The sequence below is a fragment of the Euleptes europaea genome, chromosome 4 (genome assembly GCF_029931775.1).
Source record: "Euleptes europaea isolate rEulEur1 chromosome 4, rEulEur1.hap1, whole genome shotgun sequence".
Taxonomy (NCBI): domain Eukaryota; kingdom Metazoa; phylum Chordata; class Lepidosauria; order Squamata; family Sphaerodactylidae; genus Euleptes; species Euleptes europaea.
Window position 1 is genome coordinate 5,233,810 of NC_079315.1, and position 12,600 is coordinate 5,246,409.

Below are 12,600 nucleotides of genomic sequence, written 5' to 3' on the forward strand. Positions count from 1 at the left end.
GTAAGGCCAGTTTGTTATATTATATACTTCCAAGTTGTGCATCGATTCATTGTAATTTTTTTCTCCCCAGCCGAATGTGCATTTTTTTCCTTTGAAAAATGTGGGAAGCTTTCGCCATAAATATGTAATATGTCAGACGAGAAATCTGAATTTCAGTTTAATCCCTTAATTTTTTTATGGACTGCATCGGGGGTCCCCAATACCTGGACTGCATTGGGGGTCACCAATACCTTTTCTGGCACCCACCAAGTGTTTCTAGGAAGTGGGTGGGCCAAGGCAGGGCTTCTGCCCAGCAAGGCTTCTGATTGAGTATTGGAGATCTGATTGGCTGTACGGTAGGGTTGCCAACCTCTAGGTACTAGCTGGAGATCTACTGGTATTACAACTAATCTCCAGCCGATAGAGATCAGTTCCCCTGGAGAAAAATGGCCGCTTTGGCAATTGGACCAACAAGCTTGTTGGTCCAATTGCAATACAATACAATTGCAATACAATACAATACACAAGCTTGTATCCCGAGTGGGAACGTTGAAATTGTGAACTTGTCTTTAGCAACTATAAGAATTGAATATCCCATGAGGAATTATTAACTTGCTGAATATATGGTTGCTACCCTTTCCATGAAGGAATTATATATGGAAATGATAAACATTGAAACATTGAAGCTATGTAAGCTAACATTGAAAACTACTGAAAGAAATGATTAAACGGGACTGAGGAAGAATTCAAGACATTGAAACGATCGTCTCCCGGTTTATTCAGCTTTCTGAAGAATTCCACCTTGGAGTGATTGTTGCTGTACTGTATATTTATTGCTTGTAGCTGCTGTTTACGCCAATACATTGTTTTCAACTGTATGAGTAGACTTTCTTCTGTACTTACTACCTGGAGGTAGGCAACCCTACATATCTCCCATTCTGCTTCCTTCAATACCCAATACCTGCAGTTTCTCATTTCAAAATTATACGTTTATGCAGGAATTTTTGGCGAAGGACTTTATCAAAATCACTTTGGAAATCCAAGAATATGACACCTACCAAGTTACTGTCAGGCTGCTATCTCGGTTTCGTTATTGCCTCTGTCTCTGCGCTGTATTGTCTGGCCCCCAAGGTCGCATACCTAGGCCTGGGAACTCAGCTCCTGGGAAACTGTATTCAGCCTATGCTTGTAATCTCCCGCCTTTTCTGCCTTATATTATCTCCCAGCTAGTGAGTCTCTCATAGCTGTCATTTTATTCGTTTGCACTGTATGCCTATTTGACCAGTAAAAGCCATCTGTTTGGACTCTATATGACTTTGTGGTGATTTCTGGTTCTGTGGGCCAAGGGCTGACATTATGACAGCTATCTCTTCACCATTCTACTAGCCAGGCTGGAGCCCAGGGGGGTTCGCCTGCCACTTGGATGGGAGCTGTGCAGCTCTCCAGGTGATCTACTACCCTGGAGCCCTTCTCTGAGGATCCTACTCTGTTACAAGACTTAATCGCTGAACTTTTCCAGACGACCCGAGAGGTTTGCCGCTTGAGGGGACTGGTACAGGAACAGTGGCAATCTCTTACAGGAACTCTCTGGATGTTAACGTCGGAGGATACTGATACTCGCTTAGATCTTCAAGACTTGGATCAATTACTGGACGATGCCCGGTTGGCAACTGAGGATTTACAAATATTAACTGGACTTTTGGATAATCTTATTTCTCGAGAAACTCTTTCTACCATGGCGGGAGCCCCGCCGGAGGGTTTTTCCCTGATCCCGGATGCAGCCAGCTGTCAGGCTGAGGCCAAGCGAGTCGCTATTAGCACCGCTCTTCTCCTTGTGGAATGTACAAAGGACACCCCGGTAGCCACCTTGGCTCAAGTTTTGACCTCGACTTTTGGAGCCGAGGCACCCGCACTGGCGGTTCGAGTACAACCTCTGCTGGGCGGGGAACCCGACCCCATACTCTCACTCCTGGAGACAGAACTTTTACCGCGCATTACGGCAGAGACTGCCCTAAGACTTGAGAACGCCAAAGTTCTTGCGGATCAGCAAGCCACCGAAGTGGCTAAGGTCGCAAGAGAGAGAGAAGCTGCGGAAGCAGCCAGGGCGGCTGCAGCAAGGATTAGGGATCGAGCGAACGTGGACACGCGCCCCAAGGACAATGTACAAGGGCTATCAGGTCTGTCTTTTTCCCCGGCGTTTGTCCCGTCGCGCGCGACCCAACGCGCACGCCGTTTGGCTGACCGACGTCGAGACTCAGGAGAGTCTGAAGACGAGGATCTATATGGGGATAGCTCTCAATGGGCCACAAGCTTCCGGACCAGTAAACCTCATCTTACTGGTGGCCCAAGTGAGGAGGTTCATCTCTTACGAGCCCAGAATCGGGAGCTCTCCGACCGTGTTGATCAACTCCAGGAACTAATGGAACGTATGCTTCAGGAGAACAGGCAATTACAACAAACCCTGATAGCTCAGAGACAGCCCGTTCCGATACCGGGTCAGGGGGTACCCGTACAGCCACCCGCTAATGTGCCTGCTCCACCCTTGCCTCCTGGAGCTCCTGTTATTCCTCCGCCCAGACCACCCGTGCAACCACCCGCTAATGTGCCTGCTCCACCCTTGCCTCCTGGAGCTCCTGTTGTTCCTCCGCCCGGACCACCCGTGCAACCGGGCCAACCTGCGCCCGGCCCTTGGAAGCAACTCAAATTGAGGACTATGTATGACGGATCTCTCGAGACTTTGCCTTGTTTCTTGCATCAAGTGGACAGTTATATGCGAGAACAAGGACAACTTTTCCCCACGGAAGATAGCCGGGTGCGTTACGTAGCTTCCCTTCTGACAGGTAAAGCGGCTGACTGGATGGTCCTCCAGTTTGACACCCGCTCTCGTGCTATTCGTTCCCTCAACAACTTCATGACTGCCCTGAGAAGGAGGTTTGAGGACCCCTTCCTGGGGGAAAGAGCCAAAACGGAACTCTTACAATTAAAACAAGGCTCTGCTACAGTTCGAGAATTTGCCGATGAATTTCAACGACTGGCAAGTAAAATTGTAGGTTGGCCCGAAACCACCCTGATCCATCATTTCAGGGAAGCCTTGCATCCTGACATTCTGAACTGGTCTTACATGCGGGGCGATCCCGATACCCTCGAAGACTGGATCCTATTAGCCGAGGAAGTGGAAAGCCGCCGACGCTTTATTTCTCTCGTTCGTCAAAAGCACAAGGAAAAAGGCACCCAAAAGCCTCAACCCAAGGCACCACTGCTCGTCCCACGAAATCCCCCACGTCCCCCCCAGGAACGTGAAGCCCGATTTCAGAGGGGTGCCTGTCTTACTTGCGGAGAAATGGGCCACTTTGCAGCCGTTTGCCCGCGCCGCCAGGAATTATTTCGTCCCAGCACGACAACCCGTGCCCGAGGTCGTCCACCACGCAGAGGCACCGCGGCCACCCGCAGCGCAGCTCCGGGAAGACCCACACCCTCTGCACTCCATGCCGGGGACCCAGCCTCCCTGCCTACTACCAACGACCCCGCCGGGTCTCGGATTACAAGTGCCCCATTGGGGGACAGCTTTCCCTCTTCGGATGAGGAAAATCCTTGGATTTCTCCAGCCTTAAACCTGGAATCTCCCCTCGACTTGTCAAAAAACGGCTCCGGTCTGTGGTGAATGGAGCATCTCCACAGACCTCTCAGGATCTTCCTATCAAACCGAATGCTCCTACCAAAATCAAAGAAGTGGACTCCACCGTCTACGTGGATGCAGTTTTACAACACCTTAACGGTGGCCCACAACTCCCCGTCAAAGCACTAATTGACTCCGGTTGCTGTCGCACTCTCATAAGCGAAGCCACTTTTGCTGCACTCAGAGCCGACTCTGAGGCTTTACCCGCCCCCGTCCAATTTGCCCAAATGGACGGAAGCCATTTCCAGGGGGGTCCAGTTGATCACCGCACCATAGGGGTGGCAATGGGAATTGGTTCCCACTGGGAACAAATAGACTTCACTATAGCCCCTATCCGATTTGAAGTGGTCTTGGGAATTAACTGGATTAAAGGACATAGTCCCAGTATTGATTGGGAAACAAACACTATCTCCTTCGCTAGTCCCACCTGCGACCAGCATCGGCAGAACTTTGCTCTGCTATATCCGCCCGTTCCAGCATTAACCTCTACTGCCCCAGCACCACCGGTTCTACCTGCTGTATACCGGGACTTTGAAGATGTCTTCGACCTTAGGGAATGTGATGCCTTACCCCCCCACCGGGCCTCAGACTGTGCGATTGAAGTGGTAAAGGACTGCACATTAACCAAGAGTAAGATTTACCCTATGAGCGCTTCCGAGCGCACTGTCCTCCGGGACTTTTTGGACAAAAACCTCGCCAGAGGGTTCATTCGCCCTTCGAATGCCCCAAACTCGGCCCCCGCGTTTTTCGTCCGGAAAAAAGAGGGCGACCTTCGCCTGTGCATTGACTTCAGAAAGCTCAATGCGGTTACCCAGACCAACGCCTATCCTATCCCATTAATATCGGATATTTTGGGACAATTACAGGAAGGCCGTGTGTTCTCTAAATTAGACTTGGTGGAAGCTTACTACCGAGTCCGTATCCGCGAAGGGGATGAGCACCTCACTGCCTTCTCTAGCTGTTTCGGAATGTATGAATTCCTAGTGATGCCGTTCGGATTAAAAGGGGCCCCGGGGGTCTTCATGCAACTCATCAATGAAATCCTACATGACCTTCTATATCGTGGGGTGGTGGTCTATTTAGATGACATTCTCATTTATTCGAAAACTATGAACGAGCATGTGGCTCTGGTCCGGGAAGTTCTGCAACGCCTGCGTGACCATCAACTTTTCGCAAAACTAGCTAAGTGCGAATTTCATCAAAGCAAACTCACGTTTTTGGGATACATCATCTCCCACCAAGGTCTTCGCATGGACCCCGCCAAAGTCCAAGCCGTCCTCGATTGGACTCCCCCCACCAACCGTAAGCAAGTACAACAATTTCTGGGATTTGCAAACTTCTATCGGGGATTCATCCCTAACTTCGCCAAGGTGGCTCTACCCATTACGGACCTACTGAAAACTAAGGGAAAAGTAAGCTCGGCTGCCTTGCCCTCCGCAAAAATCCTATGGACTGAGCAATGCCAAGCCGCTTTTCTGGCCCTCAAACGCCTCTTCACTTCGGAGCCGGTGCTACGGCACCCAGACCCGAATCAAATGTTCATTGTGCAAGTCGATGCTTCTGATGTAGCCATGGGAGGGGCTCTCCTCCAGCAAGGACCGGATGGTCTTCTTCACCCTTGCGCTTACTTTTCAAAAAAATTTGCGCACGCTCAATTAAACTGGCCCATCTGGGAGAAAGAGGCCTCAGCAGTTCATCATGCACTGACTCTATGGCGACAATTCTTGGAAGGGTCTAAAGTCCCCTTTGAGGTTTGGACCGATCACAAAAATCTAGCTGCCCTCACGGGGTCCCATAAGCTATCGGCGAAACAACAACGGTGGGCGGAGTTCTTTGCTCAGTTCCGTTTCACCCTGAAGCACGTCCCTGGGAAGCAGAACGTTCTCGCGGATGCCCTCTCCCGTTTACCACAATATCCGGTAAAACTCGAGAGACCCACCAACTCTCTGTTCACCCCTATGCAACGTGGGACCCTACCTATGCTGGCTGTGCAAACTCGATCCCAGCATCAGCACGCCTCACCCAACCTACAAGCTCCGCCAGCCCAACCGGCTGCCCAGCCGCCACCGCAACAGACCGGCGTTCCCGCCCTTCCTACCCCTCCGGCCGCCCAGCCGCCTGCAGTCTGCGCGCCGCCGCACGTAAGCACTAGCCCCATAACTGTTTCTAAGATCTCCATGGCCGACGGGGGGGCCCCCTCCAAAATCCCCATCTCCGAGTCCTTTTTAAATGTCCTTCGGGACCAGTGCCTTTTAGAACGCTCCGCTCATACCCTACCCCCTGGTGTTTTGGAACAGGGAGGGTCCTGGTACAAGGACTCGAAATTGTATGTACCCAAAGCTCTCCGGAAGGACGTTTTACATTTAGCTCATGGAGCCAAAACAGCTGGGCACTTTGGGTTTCTGAAAACCCTTCTCTTATTGCGCAGACAGTTCTGGTGGGGGGGAATGCGTTCCGACATTGACTCCTTCATCCGCAGCTGTCCCGTTTGTGCCACTGCGAAACGATCGCAGGGCAAACCCCCGGGACTGCTACAACCTCTTGAAACGCCCAGCAAACCTTGGGAAGTGATTGCTATGGACTTTATGACTGATCTCCCTCTCAGTGGGGGTAAAACTGTGTTGTGGGTTGTTACTGATTTGTTTTCTAAACAAATACATTTGATTCCATGCGCAGGGATCCCCTCTGCTCAGAAACTGGCCCGCCTCTTCGTGACGCATATCTTTCGTTTACATTCGTTTCCGCGTAAGATAATTTGTGACCGCGGAAGTGGTTTCGTTTCTAAGTTTTGGAAAGCTTTCCTCAAGTTGGTGGGAGTGGAACAAGGGTTGTCTAGTGCATACCATCCTCAAACTGATGGTCAAACTGAACGTGTCAATGCTGTACTTGAATGTTATTTACGCTGTTATGTTAACTACCACCAGGATGACTGGGTGGAACTGTTACCTTTAGCAGAATATGCCTACAATAATGCCATGCATCAATCCACAGGTTTTAGCCCATTTTTTGCTGTATATGGACAAGATTTCAGTCCTATTGCTCCTGCAGATGATGTAGAGGGGGAGGGGAACCCCGACATTGCCTCCTGGGCACACGCCCTCCGTACCACTTGGCCCTGGCTCGTTAGCAACCTCGACCGAGCCAAGCGTAAATACAAAGCGCAAGCTGACAAACATCGCTCCCCCGGGGGTGATCTGCAAGTGGGTGCTTTGGTTTACCTTTCCACCAAAAATCTCCGTTCCACCCGTCCGTGCCATAAGCTCAGTGCTAAATTCATTGGCCCTTTCCCCATCACCCGGGTCATAAACCCTGTCACGGTGGAACTGGCTCTCCCCAAGTCCTTGAGGCGTGTGCATCCTGTTTTCCACATTAGCCTCCTCAAACCCCATGTTGCTTCTCCACAGTGGCATCCGGATCCGCCTCCTGCGCAACCCATCATGGTGGGGGGGGAGGAACACTTCGAAGTCTCCAAGATCCTTGACTCCCGTGTTCACCATGGCAACCTGCAGTATTTAGTCCGTTGGAAACATTTCCCCCCTGCCTATGACGAATGGGTGCGCGCACGGGATGTCTCCGCCCCCGACCTCGTCAACGCCTTTCACATTGCTTACCCGGATAGGCCGGCCCCCTTGCGAACTGGGAGGGGGCCTTGAGGGGAGCAGAATGTCAGGCTGCTATCTCGGTTTCGTTATTGCCTCTGTCTCTGCGCTGTATTGTCTGGCCCCCAAGGTCGCATACCTAGGCCTGGGAACTCAGCTCCTGGGAAACTGTATTCAGCCTATGCTTGTAATCTCCCGCCTTTTCTGCCTTATATTATCTCCCAGCTAGTGAGTCTCTCATAGCTGTCATTTTATTCGTTTGCACTGTATGCCTATTTGACCAGTAAAAGCCATCTGTTTGGACTCTATATGACTTTGTGGTGATTTCTGGTTCTGTGGGCCAAGGGCTGACAGTTACTCCTATCTCTGTGCTTGTTAACAGTATCAGAGAATTCTGAACAGTTGGATCAGGCCGGATTTCCCTTTGCAAAAGCCATGCTAATTGTTCCTCAGGGAATCTGGAGCTTCTATATGTTAAATAATTCTCGCTTTCTCTAGGACAGATGTTAGGCTAACAATATCCCCTCCCGGATTCCTTTTAAAGGTTTTTTTGTTTTTAACCTTGGCTTCCTTCCAGTCCCCTAGCAAGGAGGCCAATTTGATTGAAATTGCATATTTTTATTAGAGGTTCAACAGTTTTACGCTTTGGAGTCCTGTTGACTTGATAATTTGTCAGTTAAGTCCTAAAATTTAGCCTCTTGCCTCTCAATTTGAATGAGTTCTTCCGATGCTTTCACAGAAAAAAAGGGTCCAGGCTGGGAGATCTGTCCAACACCTTCCCTGGTGAGCAATTCCATAAAACAGTTATTATGCTTGTAGAGGGGGTAAGAATAAATACAGTATTGGGTTAGCGTCTTGGACAGGTTTCGTACATTTTCATCGCTGTATGATCGTTATCTAGAGGAAGGCACTGGCAAACCACCTCTGTTAGTCTCTTGCCATGAAAACCCCAAAAAGGGGTCGCCATAAGTCGGCTGCGACTTGAAGGCACTTTACACACACACATGATCATTATCTAATACATTTTTATTTCTATTCTGCCGATCTAGTTTCTATTTTCTGTTTTAGGCTATGTCAAAACTTATTAGTCAAAATATCACAATAACATTTTTCATAATACTATCCTTATTGATCTTACTAATCTCTGAGATCGTTACTATGTTCAATTTAATTCTAATTAAGATTCACTGTGTGTCTTCTATAAAATGTTTGCCATGCTTGTCTACCATGTCCTATCTGCCTTTCACACTCCTTTCACAAGGGTGTCTGTTGTGGGGAGGGGAAGGGAAGGTGATTGTAAGCCGGTTTGATTCTGCCTTAAGTGGTAGAGAAAGTCGGCATATAAAAACCAACTCTTCTTCTCTTCTAACAATCCAACCATAGCCATACTTGGTTTCCTGCTTCTGATGCATCTGCAGAAAACGTTACCGTTTGCAAGTCAACTATTGGGTGGCCTTATGGTCATCTTAACATTAGTTTCACCAGAGTTTGTGCTCTTTTATGGCCACTGCTGCAAGCTTTCTGCTAGGTCCTTTGCTAGGGGAGGGGCTGTGGCTCAGTAATAGAACATCTGCTTGGCATGCAGAAGGTTCCAGGTTCAATCCCCGGCATCTCCAGTTCAAGGGACTAGGCAAGTAGGTGATGTGAAAGACCTCAGCCTGAGACCCTGGAGAGCCGTGGCCAGTCTGAGTAGACAATGGCCATTTATGCAGGGCTGTTTCCCCGTGGTCACCCCCGCTAACTGCTCTGGTGCGTCATTTTGATTGCGCATGCCTTCCCCGACCATCAAAGGTCGCCTCGCTCTCCCCACACATTTCTGTGCATTTTGCTCACGTTTTCCGGATTCTCGCTAAAACACCATCCGGAAAACATCAGCAAAATGCGTGGAAATGTGCGGGGAGAGCAAAACAACCTCTGACTGTCGGGAAAGGCATGCACAATCAAAATGAAGCACTGGAACAGTCGGTGAGGTGACCGTGAGGGAAACAGCCCTGCATAAATGGCCTATACCAGTGATGGCGAACCTTTTAGAGACGGAGTGCCCAAACTGCAACCCAAAACCCACTTATTTATCGCCAAGTGCCAACACGGAAATTTAACCTGAATACTGAGGTTTTAATTAGCTTAAATAATTAACAATTTCCTGGTTGTTCTCCAGCATGATATAGTGGTTAAGGTGTCAGACTAGGAGATGAGAAACCCAGGTTCAAATCCCTACTCTACCATGGAAACCACACTTACACACACACGGTGTCTCTTGCTATCTCTGAGGAGTGCTGTAAGGATAAAACTAAGGCTAAATAAATGAGCCACCCTTAGCTTCATGGAGAAAGAGTAGCAAAAACAATGTGGAATGGATTTTCCAGTAAGGTTTCTGAGCCTATCTACATTATTCTGGGACTGGAATGACAGCCCCCAGAGTGCAATGACAACCTCTGGGACTACCAGAAGTGTTCTGGGACTGGAATGACCGGGCTGTCATTCCACTCTGGGGGCTGTCATTCCAGTCCCAGAACACTTCTGCTAGTCCCAGGGGCTGTCATTCCACTCCTGGGGCTGTTACTGCAGTTGCAGAATCATTCTCCTAATCTCAGGGGCTGTCATTCCACTCCAAGGCTAGTCATTCCAGTCGCAGAACACTTCTACTAGTCCTGGCAGCTGTCATTCCAGTTGCAGAGTAATGTAGCTAGGCCCAGAGACCTTAATGGAATATCTGTGCCACATTTTCTTTGCAATTTTTTGTGCTGTAACCTATTTCAAAGGAGTGCATGCAAGTCAATGGGCAATCCTGGCTCCCATTATCTTCAATGGGCTGTGCAGTCTCTCCCACTTTTTCAAATGGGCAATCCTCTCATTCATTTTAATACATCCCTTTTCCCAAGCCAGCCAAGGCCAGTGCCTGCCTCTCCTGCAGGTGAGTAAAGGGCAGCTCCTGCCTCTTGCCCAGCCCAGGCTGGGTGGAAAGAAAAGGAGAACTCTCCTCTCCTTCCCCCCTGCCGCCAGACTGGAGGGTGAGAGACTCAAAACGGATAAAAGGAAGCATTTCTTCACGCAATGCATAGTTAAATTGTGGCGCTCCCTGCCCCAGGATGTGGTGATGGCTGCCAACTTGGAAGGCTTGACGAGGGGACATGTTCAGGGAGGAGAGGGGTATTCATGACTACTAGTCAAAATGGATACTAGTCATGATGCACACCTATTCTCTCCAGGATCAGAGGAGAGAATTCCAGCCCAGGCTGGGAGGAAAGAAAATGGGGGGCGGGGAGAGAAGAGATGCACTTGGAAACACCGCAGGCTCCAGGTCGGGAAAACTACCCTCTCCCTCCAACTAAGGAAAGTAGCTTCTTCTTTCCAGCCCAGGCTGGGAGGAAAGAAACGGGGGGGGGGGGGAAGAAGAGATGCACTTGGACACACCGCAGGCTCCAGGTCGGGAGAACTACCCTCCCCCTCCAACTAAGGAAAGTTGCTGCTTCATTTCCAGCCCAGGCTGGGAGGAAAGGAAACGGGGGCAGGGGAAGAGATGCACTTGGAAACACAGCAGACTCCAGTCCAGGTCGGGAGAACTACCCCGGGGACTCGGGAAGGGAGGCGGACTCGGGTTAGGAGGAGCAATTTACCAACCTACCATCTCCTCTAGCGACTAGCAAGCCAACAGTGGAGGCCAGCCACGTGTGGCCGCTTTTAAGGAGGCGCCGCCGCTCTGTGTTGGCCTCCTTAGTCTGCAAAGGGATTTTTGGCTGGGGAGGGAGAAGGGGGCTGGAGGGCAGTGGCTGCCTCGTGCGCCCGCAAAGGGTTTTTTGGCCGGGGGGGGAGGGAGAAGGGGGCTGGAGGGCGGCAGCCGCCTCGTGCGCCCCGCAAAGGGTTTTTTGGCCTGGGAGGGGGGGAGAGGGGAAAGGCTGGGCGGCGGAGAGTCCAGGGAAGGGGGTGGGGCCTTTGAACTGCTCTGCGCTGCCTGCAGGCAGCACAGAGCAGTTCAAAGCTGGCGGCTGGGAGGGGAGGGGCCCCGCCGCCCAGCTGAGCCGTGCGTGCCAGCAGAGAGGGTGACACGTGCCGGAGTTGGCACGTGTGCCATAGGTTTGCCAACACGGGCTTATACTGACCTCGATGAACTATAAGGCAGCCTCATGTATTCATGTGATATTTTTACATCTTTCCTAATTTGCGGCATACATTTTAGTGGTTTTAAATAACCCCCAAGTATATGGAAGAGATTTGACTTACTGATCCCCCCCCCAAAAAAATTCAACATCATTTCCTTTCAATTGCTTTAGGAAAATTTTCGACTGTTGAAATTAAATGTGACCAAGTTGGACTTTCTGGAATTTAACTTATTTATTTAGAAACTTTCTATGCTGCTCAAGATGGCTTACAAAATAAAATATATCAAAAACATAAAACACCATAGAAGTTGTTAATGAGTAATCAACGACTAAGAAGCCAGCATTAAAAACCCAGCTCTCTCGATGTATAAAATAGTAGTGAGGAAATGGCTTTTTGCATCCAAAACATGAGTATTGTCCACAGACTCATAATATACTTACAGCTAGATTTGCCAGGGCAACGGCCACAAATCCCAGGAGCTTTTGGGGAGTGGAGCCTGCAGGGGAAGTGTTGCTGATAGCGAAATGTCGCTTTGGGGTGATTACCATAGAGATGGTGGAAGCTCCTAGAGTGTCCACGAAGGCATTCCCCTCTCCCGCATTCATGGTTACTAGTAAAAATGGATACTAGTCATGGTGCATACCTATTCAGGATCAGAGGAGCATGCCCATTGTATTAGGTGCTGTGGAACACAGGCAGGATAAATGCTGCTGCAGTCGTCTTGCTTGTGGGCTTCCTAGAGGCACCTGGTTGGCCGCTGTGTGAACAGACTGCTGGACTGGATGGGCCTGGGTCTGATCCAGCATGGCCTTTCTTATGTTCTTATGTCCATGCCTATTCTGTCCAGGATCAGAGGAGCATGCCCATTATATTAGGTGCTTTGGAACATAGGCAGGGTGCTGCTCCTGCAGTTGTCTTGTTTGTGGGCTTCCTAGAGGCACCCGGTTGGCCCCTGTGTGAACAGACTGGTGGACCTAATGGGCGTGGGTCTGATCCAGCAGGGCCTTTCTTATATTAATGCTGCTGCAGCCGTCTTGCTTGTGGGCTTCCTGGAGGCACCTGGTTGGCCACTGTGGGAACAGACTGGTGGACCTGATGGGCCTGGGTCTGATCCAGCAGGGCCTTTCTTATGTTCTTATGATGCATACCTATTATCTCCAGGATCAGAGGAGCATGCCTATTATCTTAGGTGCCGTGGAACACAGGCAGGATGGTGCTGCAGCAGTCGTCTTGTTTGGGGGCTTC

At 50.0% G+C, this 12,600-nt stretch overlaps 1 protein-coding gene across 1 annotated transcript in view; it reads right to left on the reverse strand.

Moving 5' to 3' along the window:
- The window catches only part of SUPT20H (SPT20 homolog, SAGA complex component), a 60,149-nt gene extending 48,189 nt beyond the window's left edge, over positions 1–11,960 (reverse strand). The window contains exons 1-2 of the mRNA XM_056848337.1: positions 11,901–11,960; positions 10,880–10,973 (exon numbers count right to left, since the gene is read on the reverse strand). Coding sequence (XP_056704315.1) covers positions 10,880–10,973; positions 11,901–11,960 — 154 coding nt within the window. The remainder of the gene's footprint in view (positions 1–10,879; positions 10,974–11,900) is intronic.
- Positions 11,961–12,600: the final 640 nt, after the last annotated feature.